The following is a 17650-nucleotide window of genomic DNA, read 5'->3' on the forward strand; positions in this document are numbered from 1 at the left end:
CTGACACCGTGAGGGGGTCAAAACCTAGATTGACCGCCAGTATACGCGCATGCGCTATGAACTGGGAGGTGGACAACGCTGCTGTCCCGAAGGGTAACAGTGGGGTGTTAGTGCCGCGACCGGCCAGTGCCCCTGACAATCCCTGCAGGACGTGGACCGGACCCCATTTGTGAGACGTGGGGGAAGAATTTGACCTGGGTAGGGGGACCTGACTGGGAGGTCTTGGTCATTTAGACCACAGTACGGCCTGTCCAATGGTTACCCCAAACATGCGCTGCTGCCACCACGGGATACAGGTCCCTAGCCTCCGTTGACTGGAAATTCCCGTGGCCTCACAAAACTCCTCCGGCCACGCCCCATTCAGCCAATGGGGGCCAAAAATAGCAGCGAAACCAGTGCTGACCCCGCTGTTGGAGAATATGACGGGGGAGTTGTGGGAGACCGCCGGGACAAACATGGACACGCCATTCCCATGACTCAAGAAGTGGTCCCACATGCTCAAATCCGCTTGCGCTTGACTGTCCAGGAACACTGGACTATCCTGACAGGGAATGACTGAGACATGGCTGGATGATAGCTATGACAGTGGGAATAACTGAGACATGGCTGGATGATAGCTATGACAGTGAGAATAACTGAGACATGGCTGGATAATAGCTATGACAGTGAGAATAACTGAGACATGGCTGGATGATAGCTATGACAGTGGGAATAACTGAGACATGGCTGGATGATAGCTATGACAGTGAGAATAACTGAGACATGGCTGGATGATGGCTATGACAGTGGGAATAACTGAGACATGGCTGGAGGATAGCTATGACAGTGGGAATAACTGAGACACGGCTGGATGATGGCTATGACATAGTGGTAATAACTGAGACATGGCTGGATGATAGCTATGACAGTGGGAATAACTGAGACATGGCTGGATGATAGCTATGACAGTGGGAATAACTGAGACATGGCTGGATGATAGCTATGACAGTGGGAATAACTGAGACATGGCTGGATGATAGCTATGACAGTGGGAATAACTGAGACATGGCTGGATGATAGCTATGACAGTGGGAATAACTGAGACACGGCTGGATGATAGCTATGACAGTGGGAATAACTGAGACACGGCTGGATGATAGCTATGACAGTGGGAATAACTGAGACACGGCTGGATGATAGCTATGACAGTGGGAATAACTGAGACACGGCTGGATGATAGCTATGACAGTGGGAATAACTGAGACATGGCTGGATGATAGCTATGACAGTGGGAATAACTGAGACATGGCTGGATGATAGCTATGACAGTGGGAATAACTGAGACATGGCTGGATGATAGCTATGACAGTGGGAATAACTGAGACATGGCTGGATGATAGCTATGACAGTGGGAATAACTGAGACATGGCTGGATGATAGCTATGACAGTGGGAATAACTGAGACATGGCTGGATGATAGCTATGACAGTGGGAATAACTGAGACACGGCTGGATGATAGCTATGACAGTGGGGATAACTGAGACATGGCTGGGTGATAACTATGACTGTGGGAATAACTGAGACATGGCTGGATGATAGCTATGGCAGTGGGAATAACTGAGACATGGCTGGATGATAGCTATGACAGTGGGAGTGGTAACAATCTGGCTACGAAAACCTACCCTGAGGAATGACGCGCATCGCAAAATTTACATGCCTAACAACGACTGCAGTTCCACCTTGGTGGTGACCCTACCAGTGACGAAACTGTGAATGGATGCGCGGACCCTAACCAACTTGTCTCCCGGCAACCTAGCTGACATGCTCTCTGTGACTGTAAAGCAAGCAAAAAGACAGACCGTCACTACCACTGTTTAGCAACAATTTGACTACCACCCGTGCCTAGACACCACCACCGCCACTGCAGAAACCGTCATGCAAAGGTAACCGACCCTGGTGACCACCTGACAGCTGAGGTACGGAGAAAGAGGAGACGTGTGACAGTGGAAAATAAATTGGAGACAAAGAAGGAGGACCTTACCGGAAACAGGACACGATGCTGATATGAGAAGAACACAAGGAACCAACCGTGGAAATAGACCTATCCGCATGAATTAAGCTGAATAAGTATTTTATTTTTATTTTTTAACAATGCTTGCGCCTGCGTCCAGGTGGCCCGAAGCTGGGTGACGAGACACGATTGTCAGATTGCCGGGGTTCTCACGGAGTTGGCTGAACGGCTGACGTGCATATGCCAAAAAATAAAACACAGCTATCTATGTAGCAAGCAAATTGCGACAAGTGTATGAAGACAGGCAAATGAGAAACCTGCCCATCTGAAACAGAACAATGGAATAAAATGCCATACAATGTGAAGGGTCTGGCGTGCCCCTGCTGGCCTACGTCTAGGGGCGCTTGTTACTGGGGGTACTACCCCCAACAACTCATCACCATCACGCTGTATGGCATTAACCCCCTACCTAACTGACAGCACGGCGGCCCGTGCCAGACTTTGCCCCCCATATAGCAGTCATGGTGAATATACAAAATTCATCTTGACAGAAAAGTTAAAAACAGCTAGGCTGTGATTAATCAGGCAGATTGAAACTCCGCCCTCAAAGACTAGCCTTCTCATTGACATTCCCCCCCTCCCCCCGTCCTTACTCCCTTACAAGCCTCCCCCAATGCAGAAAGATAGAGCCTAATGCGAGTAGCCCCAGCAAATATACGAACGGAGTCCCGCTGACTCCTGCTACCTGCGTGCAAGTCACGTGGGAGCGGGGCGTGCTGCCAGACTGCTGTTCCGGTGTGGGGATGTCTCTCTCATACCTTAGAGGGACCAACCCCACCGACCGGACTAAGGAGCCGACACTGCGCTGAGGCAGCCGCACGAGGAGGAACAGGACGCCGGACTGCAGGAGAAAGCGCCGACCGGAAGTGACGCTCTGCCGCCTAGGAGATGCTGACGCCGCCGGCTGTAACAGGAACACTGCTGCCGCCCGTCCCCCTCTGGAGAAAGGTGCGTCCTAGATATAGGGCAGGGCGCCCCTCCCACAAATGCAGGCCAATTAATCGGCCTTAATACTTATCAGCCTACTTAGATCCTCTTGCTTTATAACATGCTGCCTTCAATTCAGACACTATGTTCAACGTGGCATGTTCCCTTTACATTTGGAACTTATTTAGGACTGCTATGAACTACATCATGATAGGTCAGTTAAAGAGTTGTTCACTTTGAGCAGTTCTGAAATGTTAAGCATTACAAAATTCCCATTGAAATCAACTGCCCACTCGTAATGGACATATTCTAGGTCCTTTATACAGAGAGATACTCTTTCTAACTAATATACCGTATAAAGGTTCTGAAAAATGGCTACCTTTTAATTCAAATCAATTTTAACCCCTTCCCGACTGCCATACAGCTATATACGTGGTATCTGCACATGCCTCGTGCAGCTAGCACGTATATACATGTGCTGGCAGCACTTTAATCCCAGTGCTGATCAGCGCTGGGATTAAAGCTCCTGATCCTGCAATCTAGCAGGAGCAGGTTGGGTCCCGGCTGACAGACAAAGTAAGCACCTTGAGGAGAAGACAGGAGCGGTTTATTACCGCTTCTGTCTTCCCCTGTGCCGGCAGGAGAGCGGTACCTGAGCACATCATGGAGGGAGCAGAAAGCAGCAGTGTGGGTTCCCCTGTTAGTCCTGGCGGTCACGTGACCTTCGGGGGGTGTCTGGAGCAGGAGCAGAGCTGCAGGGTCTAAAGAGACCCTGATCAGCTCTGCCTGTGTGTCATGCCCCCACAGGGGCTGTTTTCCCCTGTAACTGGGGCTCCTGTGGATGCAGTGGAAACAGGGGAAAAAAAGTTAAAGGTCTTTTAATGACCTCCTGGGGGACATATTATGTGCCAAAAAAAAAAAAGTTAAATATAAGTAAAAAATAAATTAAGTTAAAAAAAAAATCAAAAAAAGATTCTAATAAAAAGTCCTAATGTCAAGTAAGAAAAATAGCTAAAATTATTTTCGTAGTCAAATAAATAAAAAAAGCTACGGTCACTAAACCACCATGTGCACAAAATGACAAAAAGTTGCTTGGACATTCAGGCCTTTTTGGGCCCGGTCATGAAAGGGTTAAGATACTAGTGAGCTTGCCTTATGTAAAATGAAGTAATATAATAATTTTAAAATTTGTGATAAGATTAAAGCGGTTGTCTCACAAAAAATATTACCGTATTAAATTTTCAAACCAGCACCTGGATCTGCATACTTATGTAATTGCATGTAATTAATAATTTTGTATGGTCATTGAGTAATTCAATAAAATATATCTGTATGGCGCCACCTGCTGTTTGTTACCTTCCTTATTTCTCTGTCTACTTCACTAAGATGGACACACATATTCAGTTTCATTCTTCAACTGCCGTCAGCTGTTTCTATTGTTAGAAGCTGTGACAGTTCTAGGGAGAGAGCTGCAGCAGAAAGGGCAAGCTTGAGGACACACCCTCTGAACTGTGATAGGGACAGTGATGCAACAGAAAGGACACACCTCTGACCTGTGATAGGGAGAGAGCTGCAGCAGAATGAATATGTCCCCTGTGAAAAGATGCACATAAAGAGAACTGAGCCCAGCAATTAAAGCAATGAATGAAGGGAGCTCTGGATCCATGTGCGGTACAGGGCTGGTTCTAGCTTTGTGAAAAAAGAGATTGGCATGTACTATATAATGTCTGATTATCATTTTATTATCTTAATCATTGGATAACCCCTATAAGGAGCATGTACAGTCCTGATCAAAAGTTTAAGACCACTTGAAAAATGGCAAAATATCATATTTAGCATGGCTGGATCTTAACAAGGTTCCAAGTAGAGCTTCAACATGCAACAAGAAGAAATGGGAGTGAGACAAAACATTTTTTGAGCATTCAATTTAATGAAAACAACGAATAAACTGAAACAGGCTGTTTTTTAAAGTTTAGGACCACACCTCCAAATAAAAAATGAAAATCCCCCAAAACAGAAATCCAACTTCCAAACATGAACTCAGTAATGAGTAGCTCCGCCGTTATTGTTTATCACTTCAAAAATTTGTTTTGGCATGCTTGATGCAAGCGTTTCCATGAGGTGAGTGGGAACATTTCTCCAAGTGGTGAAGACGGCCGCACGAAGGCCATCTACTGTCTGGAACTGTTGTCCATTTTTGTAAACTTCCCTTGCCATCTGTAACGGATCCGCTTCCGTTAATGGACGCTTCCTAGCTTGCGCCAAGGACCACAAGCACCGCACTGGACACCACGACCACCGCAGACTCCACAACCGCCGTAGCTTAACTGGAGCCGCGCCGTCTTCCTTCCACCCTGAATGAACCTCCAGCATTCAGGATCGTGTGGGAAAGATCTCTCCTCCAGGGAATATGCAGAGCATAGCAATCCCCAGCGTGATGCAGCAATTCCCTCCAATAACGAGACAAGGCTTCGTTTTGAAGGGTTAGAAAAACATGAACTGAACTCTTTATTGAGGGCTACCCGCCCGTATTTATGCAGGTCCCCACAATGCATCATGGTTTCCTCCTCTCTGCCCTGGAGACACCCAAAGAGCAATTCAGTTATCTCTCAGGACAAAGGGAAATCACCAATACACATGTGGGAACAACAGGGCAGGAATTACCACCCAAATACACAAAATCCTCCCTTCTGTCTGGGATATAATTATGGATTAACATAACTATCACAGACAGTAAAAATACAGTTTTTAAACATACACTGTAACTTTAAAACCATACATTCCATCTCCATAAAAATTACATATTTAAACTCAGCATACATCAAACAGAAACACTTCCAAAAATCACACAAATCCCTCCAGCGGATCAAAAGTTAAGTGGAAGTCCTTTATGACCGACCGCAAGCACAATTTCCTGCCCAAAATAGTTCCATAGATTTGGGCTGTGCGGTCGGTCAATTTCATGCAGAAAAACGACTAAGTCCCATCTTCGAACGGGACTTAGTCTCTGGAGCTGAAAGTTCAGTATGGAAGAAGGTAAGGGTCAGCGGTGTTCGTGTATTTGCGCATCCGATTTTAGTTCCACAGAATCTTTAGTATACACCGCTGACCGCGTTCGGTCCTATTAACAGTGCAGACATGCGGCATAGTTCTGTTACACTGTTCCTGAAGGGTAATATGTCCCGGGGCCATAGTCGTAGGGCAGGAGGCTAGCCATAAGTTTTCTATAATGCCCAGTGGCAAATGGCAGTTTGTCACACATCTCCCCTTTGGGGGGAAGACTAACCAGGCACCTGACCTTCTGTCGGTCAGTGCCCCCGTTAGTCGAACCACCAACCCACAGTAACCAAATGTCCGAGTAGCCCACCCACAACAAACAGGTACAAGGGTGACCCACCCACAAGAAACAGTTACTGCACCTGGGTATTTTGCTGTGGTGATGGGGCAACATGCTGTGGGGACTTGAGGAAGGGCAGAGGCCGACTGCACTCTGCCCAGCTGCCAGCTCTTCTGCTGGGGTGCTGAGACCATAGTCCGGCTCAGTAGCCAGAGGAACATGGGAGTCAGTAGGGGTTAACATCGCCTCTGTTAACCCTGAGGCCACGTTAGGAGTTAACTGGGGAGGGGAATTTGTACTTACCCCCTCCTCCTGTTGTCCTGGTGAGGGTAGTGGGTGATCTGGACAGGCTGTCCAGCATCCCGGTAGGTCAGGCGCAGAGACCACGGTCCCATCTGCGCCGTCTGGGCGATTGGTGTCTCCCCTTGTTAGGGTAAGCTGCAGCTGGGGAGAGAGGGTGCTGCGCTCCTCTCCCTGAAACACAGGCTGCCGCTGGGGAGGAAGGACGACACCTTCAGCTCCCTGGGGTACACACTGCCGCTGGGGAGGAAGGAGGGCATCTTCAGCTCCCTGTAACACACACTGCCGCTGGGGAGGATGACGACACCTTCAGCTCCCTGGGGTTCACACTGCCGCTGGGGGGGAAGGACGACACCTTCGGCCCCCTGGGGTACACACTGCCGCTGGGGGGGAAGGACGACACCTTCGGCCCCCTGGGGTACACACTGCCGCTGGGGGGGAAGGACAACACCTTCGGCCCCCTGGGGTTCACACGGCCGCTGGGGGGGAACGACGACACCTTCGGCCCCCTGGGGTACACACTGCCTCTGGGGGGGAAGGACGACACCTTCGCCCCCCTGGGGTACACACTGCCGCTGGGGGGGAAGGACGACACCTTCGCCCCCCTGGGGTACACACTGCCGCTGGGGGGGAAGGACGACATCTTCGGCCCCCTGGGGTACACACTGCCGCTGGGGGGAAGGACGACACCTTCGTCCCCCTGGAGTACACACTGCTGCTGGGGGGGAAGGACGACACCTTCGGCCCCCTGGGGTACACACTGCCGCTGGGGGGGAAGGACGACACCTTCGGCCCCTTGTAACTCACGCTTTTGCTGGGGCGCAGGGACAGAATACTTCGCTATCTCTGCCCGATATTCTGCTTTCTGCTGCAGATACTCCCCCAGTTCTCTCCTCACTTCCGGTACAAGTTCCTCTGTTAGGAGAGGCCCGTAGATAGCCAACCGCCTCTTCAGTATAGCGTCAAACCGTACGTGACTATACCAATATTCCAGTTTTGCTTGGTGTTCCCAGGATGCTGCTCCTCGCACTAGGGAAGCCATCCTACTGCTGCCACCACTGTAACGGATCCGCTTCCGTTAATGGACGCTTCCTAGCTTGCGCCGAGGACCACAAGCACCGCACTGGACACCACGACCACCGCAGACTCCACAACTGCCGTAGCTTAACTGGAGCCGCGCCGTCTTCCTTCCACCCTGAATGAACCTCCAGCATTCAGGATCGTGTGGAAAAGATCTCTCCTCCAGGGAATATGCAGAGCATAGCAATCCCCAGCGTGATGCAGCAATTCCCTCCAATAACGAGACAAGGCTTCATTTTGAAGGGTTAAAAAAACATGAACTGAACTCTTTATTGAGGGCTACCCGCCCGTATTTATGCAGGTCCCCACAATGCATCATGGTTTCCTCCTCTCTGCCCTGGAGACACGCAAAGAGCAATTCAATTATCTCTCAGGACAAAGGGAAATCACCAATACATATGTGGGAACAACAGGGCAGGAATTACCACCCAAATACACAAAATCCTCCCTTCTGTCTGGGATATAATTATGGATTAACATAACTATCACAGACAGTAAAAATACAGTTTTTAAACATACACTGTAACTTTAAAACCATACATTCCATCTCCATAAAAATTACATATTTAAACTCAGCATACATCAAACAGAAACACTTCCAAAAATCACACAAATCCCTCCAGCGGATCAAAAGTTAAGTGGAAGTCCTTTATGACCGACCGCAAGCACAATTTCCTGCCCAAAACAGTTCCATAGATTTGGGCTGTGCGGTCGGTCAATTTCATGCAAAAAAAACGACTAAGTCCCATCTTCGAACGGGACTTAGTCTCTGGAGCTGAAAGTTCAGTATGGAAGAAGGTAAGGGTCAGCGGTGTTCGTGTATTTGCGCATCCGATTTTAGTTCCACAGAATCTTTAGTATACACCGCTGACCGCGTTCGGTCCTATTAACAGTGCAGACATGCGGCATAGTTCTGTTACACTGTTCCTGAAGGGTAATATGTCCCGGGGCCATAGTCGTAGGGCAGGAGGCTAGCCATAAGTTTTCTATAATGCCCAGTGGCAAATGGCAGTTTGTCACACCATCCATCCCCAAAGGTTCTCAATTGGATTTAGATCAGGGGAACACGCAGGATGGGCCAAAAGTGTGATGTTATTCTCCTGGAAGAAGTCCCTTGTCCTGCGGGCATTGTGTACTGTAGCGTTGTCCTGTTGAAAAACCCAGTCGTTACCACACAGACGAGGGCCCTCAGTCATGAGGAATGCTCTCTGCAACATCTGGACATAGCCAGCGGCCGTTTGACGGCCCTGCACTTCCTGAAGTTCCATTGTTTCACTGAAGGAAAAAGCACCCCAGACCATTATGGCGCCCCTTCACTGTGGCGCGTAGAAAACATCTCAGGTGGGATCTGCTTGTCATGCCAGTAACGTTGGAAACCATCAGGACCATCAAAGTTACATTTTTTCTCATCAGAGAATAAAACTTTCTTCCGCCTTTGAATGTCCCATGTTTGGTGCTCTCTTGCAAAGTCCAAACGAGCAGTTCTGTGGCGTTCAAGGAGACGAGGTCTTTGAAGACGTTTTTTGTTTTTGAAGCCCTTCAGTCTCAGATGCCGTCTGATGGTTATGGGGCTGCAGTCAGCACCAGTAAGGGCCTTAATTTGGGTCGAGGATCGTCCAGTGTCTTGACGGACAGCCAATTGGATCCTCCGGCTCAGTGCTGATGAAATTTTTTGGGGTCTTCCACTTGACTTTTTTGTTCCATAACCCTCAGGATCATTTAAAAAATTCCAAATGACTGTCTTACTGCGTCCCACCTCAGCAGCGATGGCGCGCTGTGAGAGACCCTGCTTATGCAGTTCAACAACCCGACCACGTTCAAAAAGGGAGAGTTTTTTTGCCTTTGCCATCACAACGTGTGACTACCTGACAGAAAATGACAATGAATCCACATCTTTGCACAGATGTGGCCTTTTAAAGACATGTGGTCCCAAAATTTGGATCAGCTGAAAAACAGCCTGTTTCAGTTTAATCGTTATTTTCAATTAATTGAATGCTCAAAAAAATTTTTGTCTCACTCTCATTTCTTCTTGTTGCATGTTGAAGCTCTACTTGGAACCTTGTTAAGATCCAACAATGTAAAATATGTTTTTTTTCCATTTTTCAAGTGGTCTTAAACTTTTGATCAGGACTGTATCAGCAGGACCAACCCTATTAAATCGGGCATAATATCTGGATTGAGCTTGCCGAATAAAGCAATATCTCATATAGGTTCCTTCCTCCTGAGAAAAATAACTTTTTATTAATACATAAATTAGGTCTCTTGTGCACTGAGGGGCAGTCCCAAGCCTCTTGGAGTCCAGAGCTCCTTCACTCTGCACTTTGAGCCACTCCCCTCTTCCCCTTGTTTGACAGAGCCAGACACCTTGTCTTGCCTGTAATCTCGCACATGCACTGTAGTTTCTCTACACGATTGGTGCATGCACAGTGCATCTGCTTCTGCTTCCCCAGCAATGCAGATGACTACTGTGCATGTGCTGATGACGTCATCCTCCACCCGTACAATGCCGAGCATCTACTCTTCCCAGTGGAGGATGACGTCATGAGAGCATTCGCAACAGTCATCTGCACTGCTGGTAAAGCAGAGTCAAGGTCACTGAGCATGAACTGATCGTGTAGTCTACACTGCAGGTGCCAAATTACAGGGCCAGGCAAGAAGTCAATCAAGGGGATGAGTGGCTCCAAGTGCAGAGCAGAGGAGCTCTGGTGCTCCCAGGGGGGTTAGTTCTACCCTTTGGCACAACGAAGACCTAGTTTACATATTAATAAAAAGTTATTTTTCTCAGGAACAGAGAAATATAAATGAGGTATCCTTTGACTCGACAGGATCAACCCTACCAGGTATTATGCCTGCATTTAATGGGGTTGATCCTGCTGACATATGCTCTTTATTTCTGATTTTGGAAAAAAAATTGCAATTGCAATCTGGAAAAGCAATTGATTCGTTTCTATTTTTCTGTCAACGTTGTACATGGCTCCCTTACCTTTTGTTGACTGTAAGCCTATGTTCCACAGATTTCCTCTTCTACGTATACATATATTTAGAGAAAAAGATTGGTGGAAGTAAAATTTGGTAGATAAGACACCATAGATGGGTGCTGGTTACTGAACTGAACAAACCCCTGCTGTACATATAAGATGTCTACCTTCTAAACTGCTGCTTCTGGTCAAAAGCCAAAAGCTAAAGATACTGGAAGAGTAATTTGAGTGGGATTAGAGAATATGGATAATTGAAGGACCAAACTAATGTCTGAGGTCTCAAGGAGTCAACAAGTTCAGGAAAACGCTAGATGAGGATCTCAAGTAAGCAGACAAGATCAGGAACTGGTTGAGGTCAAGTTCATAGTCAATGAAGGGAGTGATGCAGAGGTCAAAGATGGTATGTCAAACAATTGAAGAAAGGAGGAGCAAGTCCACAGAAGCTTTTAGAGCAAGCAGATTAGTCATCATCTATACCAGTAAGCACTTTGTTCTGGCCCCTAAAAGAAATTACGAAGGCACTATCATAGGGACATGTGCAGAAAAGGATTTAGCTCTATTAGAAGAATCATGCTGACCAATACCGACACTAGACCAGCCATAAAGACCAAGTAACTTCACTAGAAGGGTAAATAAAATACTTTATGCATTCCTACAATACATCCAATAGCAGAAAAAATACCAATGCATACAGAATTCCTAAAACTTTAGTAATTGCATGAAAATCAATTCATTAAGGTATACTCACACTGCCGACTGACATTTAAGAACGGTTCCTATAGAATACAGCAAAACTTTGAGTACAGTTATTGTAATGACTAATTAATCCAAATGGCTAAACTGTGTAGCAGCTTTCTGCAACGTATTCTTTGTCATCTAAGAAACTAAATACTACTCCCAAGTGCTGCATGCTCTATAAAGACAAATGTTACTTACTCTTAATATGTTCTAATCTGCAGCCATCCATGAGGAGCAGGAATAAAAGGCAAGAAAAAGCATATTTCTGTTCCATCCTTATGTGCTCAGACGGTTCAGGCTGCAGAAAGGGATAGAAAAATACATTTTTAAAGCAAAGATTTTTAATTCCTTAAGAGGACATTGGCTTTGGCATAAAAATGTATAAAAAAAACATAAAAAAGTGTACAATTCCGGACATAAATTCTCTTTACATTGCCAGGGCCAGGTATATGATTTTCAAGAGGTAAGTTAAGCTGTCCATACAAACTAGATTTAGGAGTATTTGCTTTTAGTATGCCTCACTCTCTCTAATTGAAATTTAAGGGGTTATCTGGTAATTAATATTGATAACCTATCGTCATGATAGGTCATCATCAATATCAGGTCGGCAGTGGTCCTGCTGTTGGAAGAGGCCCGCACTCCATACATGGGTCACATGGCCTAGTTGCAGCTCAGGTCCATAAGAGTGAATGTGGCTGAGCTGCAATACGAAGCACTGCCACTATATGATGTACGGCGCTGTCCTTGGAGAGCTGATGGGAGCCGTCTGCCCTGACCAAAGCTCTAAACACTTATTTAAGCCATCTTATTATCAGTTTGATCATTGAAAGGCACGGGTCTGCAAATGATCTGAAAAAAATGCGGATCGGATGTGGAGCATAAATACAGTCCTGTTAATGGGGCCTAAGAATTTATCAACAATGAAATGGCTAGGATAGTGAATCTGTTTGTTCAGCTGAAATAGTGATTTTAGGCTCCCATTTTACTTTTTCAATGACTATATTTGCATACATATATGCACTGTATTTCTAATGCATCCATAAGTTGCATCAAGATATTAAAAGGATAGGCTGGGTTATTCAGGTGAGAAATGTTTGATCGGTGGAAGACCCCCGACGATCACTGCAATCCAAAGTCTATGGGACTGACAGAGATAGCTCTATAGATAATGAATTGAGCAACAGGACATGTTCATGAAGTAGAAGCTGGAGGAGATGGGTAAGTGCCTGGTGTGGGAGCCAGGCCGACACAAACATGGAGGTGTCAAAAGGACCTGGCCTTGTTGTTGGGGTGTTGCCTCACCGTTGCCTCAAAAAATATTGGCCCATTAGGCAGTAAAAGAAATTCACTGTTCCTGCTCCAGGTGTCCACCATGGCATGCACCTGGCTGCAAAGCGACAATTGCAAGGAGCAGCCGACGTTCTCTGCAACAAAGCTTTTTGGGAGAAATAATGCCAGCTAGGTATCTTCCAGTGAAGCCGAGTGCATGCCATCAGCTTCCTAAAGGAAGCAGACTTTACTAAATGGACTGACAGCAAATTGGCCAGGTGGGAATTAAGATTGTGCACGAGATTGCTGGGCGAGTAGATTTACTTCCTGGCCACACATTCCATTATTGATGGCTGGAGACAAAGTGGAGAAGAAATCTGCGAGCAAAAAGCAGTAAGTGAATATTGCGATGACAAAGACACTGTACTGCCCACGGATGTGTCCATGCTGCACATAGGACTGAAAGAAGGAGGAAACTGTTGTCTAGTTTACGGCCACCTCTGTCTTCCCACTGGATTGGGTGATGCATCTTCTTGTGGTTGGTTAAAGCTGTGGTGCCTATGTTTGTATTTGACTGCACACTGTTTATTTTACTCTTTGAGATCTTGCAAAGGATGATGCTGCTGTCTTTTGGTAGCGTGGAGAAAAACTGCCAGACAGGAAATACTCGCACACTTCGCAGATAGCTAAAGGCAGCCAAGCTTAAATTAGTTCTGGAATGTTTTGGGCCTGCTGCACCCACAGTATCAACAGCATCACCAGTTCACAAAGTAGATCTGGCCCCTGGCACTTCCTTGGGAGGTTCTAGCTGTACATCACATGTGCTTTTTATTGCTGCCGCTGCCCTCCTCCTTGGATGTTACCTCCTCCTCAGCACCCCGATCTGCCCGATCACCCTCCTCTCCACTGAACAGACTGTGATATATCATGGTGGGCTCCTTGGCCCTCCCCCTCCCGATTCCCTGCTATGCACTTGCCCAGAGTGCCATTATCGCTACTACCGCCCCCACCACCAATACCATGGCTACAGGTGCCATTATTATTACGATCACCAACACATCAAATCCACAATCTCATCTTCTTTCTCCTCAATAATAATGTTGAGCATTTCCCAAGCCAGGGAAAACTGTGGCCTACTAATACTACTACTACTACTTCTGGCTGGATAGCTGGTGCTGCGAATACTCACATTCTGGCTCAGGATGGACAAGACCCAGGTCTTTCTTTATGAACCCTTCGGTATTACAAACATTTTATTATAAGGCCTAATGTAAACTCATGATTTTCCTAAATGAAAAGTTCCGGGTTTGGTACACAGTCACACAAATTATGAAATGGTTATATCAAAATTGCAAGCGTACTTAAAGACTTAAGCGTAACTTAAACAAGGATGTGCAATTAAATGTCCTTCCCCTCCTTCAAACACAGTGAATACTGATAATGACAATTTACTTTGAAAATAAAGCAGTATTGGCACCTGTCTTATAACTACTGTGTTATTTGCGTTTAAAAATGGTTTAAAAAATGGCACTTCTCTACTGTAAAGCACATGTTGCAAACTTGTAATGCAATTATTCTCTCCCCACACCAACAATATAATGATGCAGGAGAGGCCGGTGTAAGATTTGACTACTGTGCTATTTGCATTTATAAACATAGTTTAAAAAAAAAGACCTTTCTCTGCTGTAAAACACACATTGCAAACTTGTAATGTGATTATTCTCCCCCCACAACGCCCGATATAATGATGCAGGAAAGGCCAGTGTTAAGATTTGGCTATAGGGTTATTTTCATTTAAAAACACAAAAAAAGACCTTTTCAAAAAATACTTTTCTCTATTGTAAAAGACACATTGCAAACTTATAAAAAAGAAGAGCGGAATGCGTATAGATAGTTACGCTATCACATTTTGGCATGTTACAGGAAAAATGGGTCCTGGGGGAGGGGAGTTGTGCGGGAGTCATTTGAATGCATCCACACGACTCCCTCTCATGCTATCACAGTCACAGTGCAGTATATCCAGGAACGAGAAGAAAAGGGAGCACTGTCCATATCGGTGGATGGAGGGATAGAAGTATTTCTAAATTTATTATTCTTTTTTTGGTTAGAATGATGCGTTTCTGGGCTGTACTAGTCCCTTTACCAGGTTTCACACCAATGTTAGTGTAAACGATCAGAGAAAAATTTGGATCAGCTCATCTCCATGCAGGTATAGTGCACGTGACCTGGGGTGGCAACCCGGAACAGTGCAGAAAAAATGTTCCTCATAGAAGAAGGGCATGCCTGCCCAAAATGCGTAATCAGTGGTTTTAACATGTTCTGAATCAGTAAAGGAATTTATTTTTATCTGAGTGCCGATCCATCCACGTTTTTAGTGTAAACAGTGGTGTGAAATCTCATGAAGAGGCCAGTACGGCCCAGAAACGCCTCATTCTACCAATAAAGAATAATAGAAATAGAAATACTCGAATCTTGTATCTACCAATACAGACAGCACTCCTCTTTCTTCTCTTCTTGTTCCTAAACTTGTAATGTGGTTATTCTCCCCTCCCCCACAACACCAATATAATCATGCAGGAAAGAGTGGTGTAAGATTTGACTACTATAATATTTTCATTTAAAAATGTAATTTCAAAAGACCTATCTCTACTGTAAAACACACATTGTAATATGATTATTCCCCCCAGACACACACACCAACAATATAATGATGCAGAATAGGCAGCAAATCTCTGTCTATGGTGCAATTTGTGTTTGATTAACTGGTATAAAATGGCAATATTGCCATAATATGGTTTTGCTATAATGCAATGTGTTTAATAACACCAGATGGATATAATGCATGGAAAAAAAAAAGTCAAATTGCTCAGCAGCAGAATGCTACTGGTGTGATGTCCTGGAAATAATACTGGGCAGAAACTTGAGGTTTTGGGGGGAAAGCAGCTGTCTCTCTGTTCAAAAGAGAAAAAATAATATTTTTTCTTGTACAATATTTTTTTCTTTAGGTTGTGCTGCAGGTGTATTATTAAGTGCTGTGTCCCAGCCCTTCACTCTCTCAAACTGATTTCCCTGATCAAAGTCCCTAGTATTCTACATAATCATTTCTTTGTATTCTTTTTCTACACTGTCCCTGTCACACTAGAAGAGATATTTAATTGTATCTCTGTATACTGTCTAAGATCATTTTCTGTTAGACACTGCATACGTTCCACCCTCATTAACAGCTCATCATAGAATGACCTTCTGCTCATTCTACACAGGCATCTCCCTGCCTTCTGCCCCACTGATTAGCTGATCCAGGCTGTCTGTCAGCCTGTGAGCCAATCATGGCAAGCTCTCCCCCCACTGCTTTCCAGGGTCATGTGAGCACCCTTCTTCTTCCTCTCTCATGTTTTTTCCCGCCAACATGTGCAGTAAAACGGCGCTGTGCTCCATTTTACTGGATCCATCAGTGAACCTGAAAAGATTCAGGTTAATTTGGACAGGTTTTTGCAAAATTTGTAACAAACCCAATTCATTATGAACTGATTTACTCAAGTCCTTAACCACTTCTAGACCAGACTATTTAACTGCCCTTCCTGATCAAGCCTAATTTAGCAAATCTAACGTGTTATTTTATGTGATAATAACTTTGTCATGGTCTTACCTTCTTGCTGTTCTCCTTCGTTTGACATGTGCTGGCGGCCATCTTGGTTTCTGGGTTTCTTGTAGCCTCCCACCCTGCGGCTCCTCCTTCCCACTGGGAGGAGCTGGATGCCTAGCTCATATATATAGGAGGTCTGTGGCTTCAGTTCCTTGCTTGGTCCTCCTGTGTTCACATGCTTCTAGACAGCTGCTGCTTCTGGTTCCTGATCCTGGTTTCGTCCGACTACCCTGCTGGTTCCTGATCCTGGTTTCGTCCGACTACCCTGCTGGTTCCTGATCCTGGCTTCGTCTGACTACCCTGCTGGTTCCTGATCCTGGCTTCGTCTGACTACCCTTCTGGTTCCTGACCTCTGGCTTCGCAAAGACTCTGCTTCGGTTTCGCCATCCGTTTGGACTTTTGCTTTACAGCTTTATTTTCAATAAAGCCTTCTTATTTTCACTTATCCCTTGTTGTACGTCTGGTTCATGGTTCCGTGACATTAGGACCAAGCCATGAATTCTGACGGTACAGGGCCATCCTCGCTACCCACGCTGGTTGCCAGACTTGATCAGCAGGATCACCTGTTGGGTCGGTTCGCTGTGGCGTTGCAAACCCTGCTTGAACGCACGGCTCATTTCGCTCCCGTTGCCGATGGGTCGGTTGTCGCTCCTGGGCTCGCTCCTACTGCCGCACCGGTTGTTGCGCCAGAGTCTACCCCGACACCTGTTGTTGCACCTGCGGTGTTTCGGGGTATGACCGGTTCTGCCCCTCTTCCACAGCGCTTTGGGGGAGAGCCAACTCAGTGCCGAGGTTTCCTTAACCAGGTGGGCATTTATTTCGAGTTGCTGCCACATGCCTTTCCCACTGAGAGATCAAAGGTGGGCTTCTTGATCTCGCTGCTTTCGGACAAGGCCTTGGCCTGGGCCAGCCCTTTATGGGAGAACAACAATCCGGTGGTTGCCGAGTTTTCCAGTTTTGTTGCTTCTCTTCGGAAGGTATTCGATGTGCCGGCTCGTGCTGCCTCTGCTGCGAAGCTCCTTATGTCCATCAGACAGGGTTCACGATCCGTAGCTGAATACGCCATTGAGTTTCGTACCCTGGCAGCAGAGGTGGGCTGGAATAATGAGGCTCTGGTCGCTGCTTTCTCTCATGGTCTCTCGGATGCCTTGAAGGATGAGGTTGCAGCTAAGGACCTACCAGTGGAGCTCGAGTCTCTTATTTCTTTCCTGATTTTGATTGACACCAGACTCAGGGAGAGACCTTCCTTTAAGGAGAGCCTGCGGAGGTTTTCTAACAGATTGGCGCCTACGTTTGCTGTCCCACCCGTGCCTCCCTCTCCTCCCAC

The 17650-nt window shown here is 46.2% G+C and overlaps 1 protein-coding gene across 2 annotated transcripts in view; it reads right to left on the reverse strand.

The window, feature by feature from the left end:
- Positions 1 to 17650, reverse strand: part of CHRDL1 (chordin like 1) — a 130128-nt gene that overhangs the window by 83915 nt on the left and 28563 nt on the right. For both annotated transcript variants that reach the window (XM_040405686.1, XM_040405685.1), the window contains one exon: positions 11610 to 11709. In XM_040405686.1, coding sequence (XP_040261620.1) covers positions 11610 to 11685 — 76 coding nt within the window. In that variant the 5' untranslated portion in view covers positions 11686 to 11709. The remainder of the gene's footprint in view (positions 1 to 11609; positions 11710 to 17650) is intronic.

The sequence above is a fragment of the Bufo bufo genome, chromosome 8 (genome assembly GCF_905171765.1).
Source record: "Bufo bufo chromosome 8, aBufBuf1.1, whole genome shotgun sequence".
NCBI classification, from domain to species: Eukaryota; Metazoa; Chordata; class Amphibia; order Anura; family Bufonidae; genus Bufo; species Bufo bufo.